Raw genomic sequence first — 5,628 nt, forward strand, 5'->3', positions numbered from 1 at the left:
ATGGCTACGCGGGGCCGGGGAAGGCGGCGGTGGAGGCGGCGGCGGTTCAGGCAGCGCCGCGGCCACCCTGGCGGCGCGCGGCGGCGCGCGCCGGGGTCCTCGCCGCGCCATAAGAGCGTGAGGCGGAAGCGCCGCCCCCTCTTTCGCTGGCGGCTCGCGGAGGCAGCGGGGTGAGTGGCGGCGGCGGCAGCGGCGGGCCCGGCGGGGCTGAATCCGCCCGGCCGGCGGGGCATCGCGGCGGGGGGAGGCCGGGCGGGGGCTGCGGAGCGTCCGCCGCCTCTCACCCCGCCGCTCTGTGTCTGTATTTGCAGCAGGAAGCCGGGCGGGAGCGGCACCCACCGAGAGCGCCATGGCCGAGGAAGGGTGAGCGGGGCCGTTGGGGCGGTTGGGGGCGGGGGTGTCGCGCGGGAGCCGCCCGCGCCGCCCGGCCTGGCTGTGTGAGCCCGGCCGGGCGCTGAGGAGCCCTGCCTGCCGCCTGCTGTTGCTGCCGCCCGCGCCCGGTCTTGGCGAGGAGCTGGGTGCTCGGCGTGAGGTTGCCGTTTGGGTGATGCGGTCGTGGCGCAGGTGGTTGGCTCGCCAGCAGGTCTAAGATGTGCGTTGCTCTCCAGTTTGCTGTCCTTGAACGTCATGACTGTGTATTGCAGGCAAGCTGGGAAGTTTCTGCTTACTGTTATGATGATAGTAGCGGGGAGAGTGGAATAACGTCTGTCTTCTGTTTAGCATTACTGCTGGAGGTGTAATGGATGTTAACACCGCCCTGCAAGAAGTGCTGAAGACCGCACTTATCCATGATGGCCTAGCTCGTGGTATACGCGAAGCAGCCAAAGCCTTGGACAAGTAAGTGTTGTTTTCAGTAAGCAGACAGTGAATAGCAAAGCTGGGAAAGATATGTTGTGCACACAGTGCGTACTTTGTCTAGATTTTTTAGTTGAAAGCTCTTGGTTTGAAAGGTCAGGTTTTTTTTGGTCAGGGAGATCAGTGTTTTTCTATTTGTATTTCAGGGTCTTCAATTATGACCTCAAGACATAGATGTTAAACTAGGAGACCTGTAACCTCAAAACACAGATGTTAAACTAGGTGGCCCAAGAACAAGAGCTTACAGCATATTAAGTTCTTCTTGTGATTCTGATGCCACAAACTTTTTATGTGGGTTGATTTTATGAAGAAAATGGGATGGCATTGGCAGTATACAGCTAGGGAAATCTGAGTCTTGGGAGTCTTGTTGCAATTACTCTGTTTTGAGAAATGATAACGTTTTGTAAAATGTTTGAAGAACTTAACTGGAGAGGACTAATATGTTTGTCAGAAATAACTTGAACTGGAAGTTTTTTGTAGTTTTTACTAAGGAAAATTTCAAAGTTGGTATAGCTTGCTTTTTTTGCTAGCTTCATTTTTGTGTTGAAACTGCAAAGAATTTTTTGGAGATACCATATCAAAACAATATTAAACTGAATCTTGTTTTGCGTGTTCCAATGGTAGCATACAGTTATGGTCTCTGGCAAGGTGAGGTAATGTTGGTGAAGACTTCTAAAGAATAGGCTCAATACTTAAATGCAAAGCTACAGTGTTTGAATGATGACTTTCCAATTTGTCGGATACCCCTTCACTCCTCTTATGAGTGATAACAGTAGTCTGACAAACCTGTACAGTAAAAGCTCTATTGACAAGGTACCAAAGAAAAGAGGAAAGGGGAGTGGTACTTAGCTGATTAGAAAATGGTTCATAAGAGCTCTTTTCAAGTAAGATACAACTTCACATACTGTGTGTTTGGAGGTTGCATGTGCATGTTTTCTATGCCTTTGTGTGTGACCATTTTTGCTTGGAAACTATTTCTGAAACAATTTGGTGAAATTAGTGGTGAGGAAAGGCATAGAGAAGACTGATTTTTGTTTACAGTGGTCAAATTACATCAAGTTAAACATAGAAGACCTATACAGCTCTCTCTGTTGTCAGGTACCCCTTTGATATTCTTAACATTGTACTGCAGTATACAAAGATCCTAATTAGAATTGGGGCCCTGTCATAACAGCTTCTTTGGACGTAAGTAGAAAAGATTGTTCTGAAGAGCTTATAACACTTTGACATAATTCAAGCTTTTAATAATTTCAGTTCTAATGTTGAATTAATGTCTGAGGTAAACAGCAGAAGCAGCTTGTAAATTGGTTGCTTTCTAATAACAACACCAGTTGTTTGTAGGACCTGGTGTTTATCTGGTCATTGCATCATTTTCAAAAGACAGAATTTATTCAGTGGGGTTTTAAGAGGCTTCCAAAATGAGTAGATTCTGATAATACACTAATTATACATTGTTAGCCTTATTATGTGTGTGAAAAATGTTAAATGTATAAGTAGATTAAGTCTATCAAAACTATATTTAGTGTTTCAAAAGTCCATAAAGTATATCAAAAGCAAAAATTAAACTTGAGCGGCTATCTACAAAGAAACACGCCCTGATTCTTATACTTAAGTGTTTTGATTACTAAAGAAAACTTAGCCTTTGGAGTTGCAGTTGACAGTTCTTGCATTTTTTTAGACGCCAAGCCCATCTCTGTGTTCTGGCTTCAAATTGTGATGAACCCATGTACGTAAAGTTAGTTGAAGCACTTTGTGCAGAACACCAGATCAACTTAATAAAGGTGAGTATCAGAACTTTATCTTAAGTTTAGAAAAGTTATGCTTGCACTCTGTTACTTTCTTCAGTTCAGAGAGTTGAATCTTTGAAGCACTGTGCTGTAATTCCATATATGACTGAGTAAAATATTTTCTCATACAGCAGCAGTGCTTTTTTCAATTCTGTTTGACAGTCATATCAGCAGTACAAAAAAAAAACTTGGATATAACAATGACAAGGGATGTATATTGAGTATTTTGTAAAGCTGAAATGAAATTTCATGTCAGTTTTGAGGCAGCTGAGCCTGGATTCTAAGAGATAGAGTTAATGCTGCAGTGATCCTGATGCAGGGGAGGGGTCTTAACATGGCTTAATCTTCAAATTAAAATCCATAGGAGCTGTACAATGATGATATTTTGGCTCCCTCTACTGATACAAGTGAGGAAAGCAGCCATACGTTACCCAATGCTTCTGAGAGTACAGCAGCTTTTTTTTGCTCAACCCAGTTATAAATGACCAATTCTAATGCCATGCAATGTCTTGCACAGGTTGATGACAACAAAAAACTGGGTGAATGGGTAGGTCTCTGCAAGATCGACAGAGAAGGAAAACCTCGCAAAGTAGTGGGCTGCAGTTGTGTGGTTGTCAAAGTAAGATGATGCTAATTCTAGCTTATGTATTGACTTTTGAAAACGAGCAGTAAAAATATAATGTTCTAAATTTAAACTGTTAGTAGAACTCTTGGATTTTAAAATGGTTGCCCTCCATTGCTGACAGTGAAAACAAACTACTTTTCTCTATTTACCATTCACCTTTGTGAAACGTGTTTATTTAAAATCATTTTTATTTGTTCTGAGTTTGTTAGAGTGCTTAAAGTATCTACACTCACTTGCTAGTAAACATTAAATAAGTCTCTTTTGTTACTGGAAGAGATGAGGTACTGCTTGAAAAAAATAAAGTGCCAGTTAGTTGCATCTGCTTAACTTGACAATGTTTTGCAGAGCACATTTTAAGATAATGCTGGCAAAGTGAAGCCACAGTACGAGCCTTGAAGACTTTTGTTGTCTTTGAGGTCCCAAGAGATGGCTACATGTTCCTAATACACTAATGACCTCTGCATGTATTTTCATACTTTTGTTACTGTTTTCACGTGACTTGCTTGGGTTCCTTTAAGCAGAGATGAAGAAATTGCCTTTGGATCTCTGCCAGTGGGTGTGTTACACTTGAACAGAGTAGTCCTTCGGGGAATTAAGAAAAAGTAGCTGAAATTTGTTTGAGGTTACCTGTGTAGAGGGATGTATTTGGGAATGCCTTCAGAAACATCGTGTCGGAGAATGTCAATTCTTTTTAAACCTAAGTTATAAATTTTTGAATGGGTCTGTATTATATTCATGGGTTTCCTTGTATTACAGGACTATGGCAAGGAATCTCAGGCCAAAGATGTCATCGAGGAATACTTCAAGTGCAAGAAATGAAAGAAAAATAAATATTGAGCCTGATTAGTGTGTGTGTGATTGATGGGTGGGTACCTGTCAGAAAATTTTGAATTACAAGAATAATGTAAGATGGTGAAAGGACTTTGTAGGTCTTGGAGTAGTTTGTTAGTCTTTCAGTGCTGTCTGCTTCCTGAAAAGATAATGTCCCTGCAATTCCTAATCTAGGGTGCTGCTGTATCCTGTTCCTACCCCAGAGGTTAAGAACTCATGGAAGTTTGCACAGCTTTTAAATTGCCAAAGTACTGAAACAATTGATTACTGCCTTTGCTTGCATCTGGCTTGGCAGGGCTTGGGCCTATACTGATTCCTGAGTAACGTGTTTGGGAAAATCTGAAGTACTGCTGCATCTGTGATGAAAATTTGGCTCCCTCTACTGAAACAAGTGAGGAGAACTGCCTGAGTTGTTACCCAAATCTTCTGAGATGTTGCAGGAGTTCTTTAAATGTTATCTTAATATATGCAGAGAATTTATAGAGGCTAGGTGTAGTTTTTTCACTCAGTTCTGAAGCTAATAGTGTGTTGAATTAGCTTCTTATGAGAAGTATTCTCATGTACTTTTAAATTTGATTGTGCAGAGTTCTTGGTCATCAGGGCAGCCAGGTAGCTGAACTCCTGAGCTGACTTGTGCCTTTTCTGTGTTGGAAATAAGTCAGGATTGGAACTGGAATTCAAGATCACCTCCTTCTCTATTTTCTGTTTTGCATATTTCTCACCTTCTTTTCTGCCGAGTAGAGCAACTGTAACTGGAGTGTGATAAGGAGTTGTTTTATTAGCCTGATAAATAGGATATGGAGGTTATGAAGATGTGGAGTTGGGCCCCTGCAGGCTGAGCAGTCTAGAATGCATATCTCTTAAGCCCTTGAGCTCAAACTTTCTATTATAGTTTATGTAACCCCTCTTAGGAGATCCCTAGTCACACATGTAGTATGGAGGGAGACATCTTGCCCAGATGCTAGGCTCAGTGTTTGGATGCACTTCCCTGCAGCTCTCGGGTTTTTAGGCCTGTGGTTCTGCCTAGCTGCTAGAAAGTGCCAGCTAGGGTTGGGTGGCTTTCTGATTTCAGTGAGGTTCCTGTATTTGCTTTGGAGATGTACTTAATTATGGAGTCAGAATTCCAAGTTTTTTTTTTTAAAAAAAAGACTTTAATATATTTAGTCTTTCTCATTTGAAGGGATGTTAAACACAACTACATTTTAATTCATGTCAAGCAGGTATTACAGATTTAAAAGGGCTGGTATTATACAGAGGGAAGTTCTTCACAGAAATGTACAATTTTTACCAATTTCTATTCAGGGTTTTTTCAGTATAGTTGAAATAAACCAGTCTTGTAAATCCGATTTCAGTTACGTATCTTTCACTGAGTTACTAGACTTTTCTAAATGCTGAAAGTAGAAATTAAGAATGTTAAATGGAGTTGAAAGCCTTTGAAAAACTTAATTTCTCAGTTCAGTTTAGTTACTAAGCTTAAATATTTTGCTTGTGTATACACACAAGCATACAAGCATACCAAAGCACACCTCA

The 5,628-nt window shown here is 41.7% G+C and overlaps 1 protein-coding gene and 4 non-coding genes across 6 annotated transcripts; all 5 read left to right on the forward strand.

The window, feature by feature from the left end:
• The first annotated feature begins 19 nt into the window (after positions 1-19).
• RPS12 (ribosomal protein S12) lies at positions 20-4,110 on the forward strand. Of its 2 annotated transcripts, none has more exons than XM_068938355.1 (6): positions 20-170; positions 312-363; positions 721-837; positions 2,534-2,636; positions 3,160-3,261; positions 4,024-4,110. In XM_068938355.1, exons 2-6 carry the CDS (start codon positions 350-352, stop codon positions 4,084-4,086), a joined length of 399 nt encoding a protein of 132 aa, XP_068794456.1. In that variant the 5' UTR covers positions 20-170; positions 312-349; the 3' UTR covers positions 4,087-4,110. The 2 variants fall into 2 exon arrangements, with proteins under 2 accessions (XP_068794456.1, XP_068794457.1); XM_068938356.1 differs by having other exon boundaries at positions 102-170; positions 315-363.
• Positions 1,567-1,641, forward strand: LOC138066962 (small nucleolar RNA SNORD101). Its single transcript, XR_011140671.1, has one exon. It is a non-coding gene; the product is annotated as a small nucleolar RNA SNORD101 (small nucleolar RNA).
• LOC138066974 (small nucleolar RNA SNORD100) lies at positions 3,009-3,095 on the forward strand. The gene has a single exon (XR_011140683.1). It is a non-coding gene; the product is annotated as a small nucleolar RNA SNORD100 (small nucleolar RNA).
• On the forward strand, positions 3,570-3,705 carry LOC138066973 (small nucleolar RNA SNORA33). The gene has a single exon (XR_011140682.1). It is a non-coding gene; the product is annotated as a small nucleolar RNA SNORA33 (small nucleolar RNA).
• Positions 4,111-4,449: 339 nt separating the features above from the next.
• On the forward strand, positions 4,450-4,534 carry LOC138066975 (small nucleolar RNA SNORD100). The gene has a single exon (XR_011140684.1). It is a non-coding gene; the product is annotated as a small nucleolar RNA SNORD100 (small nucleolar RNA).
• The last annotated feature ends 1,094 nt before the right edge of the window (positions 4,535-5,628 follow it).

The sequence above is a fragment of the Struthio camelus genome, chromosome 3 (assembly GCF_040807025.1).
Source record: "Struthio camelus isolate bStrCam1 chromosome 3, bStrCam1.hap1, whole genome shotgun sequence".
NCBI classification, from domain to species: Eukaryota; Metazoa; Chordata; class Aves; order Struthioniformes; family Struthionidae; genus Struthio; species Struthio camelus.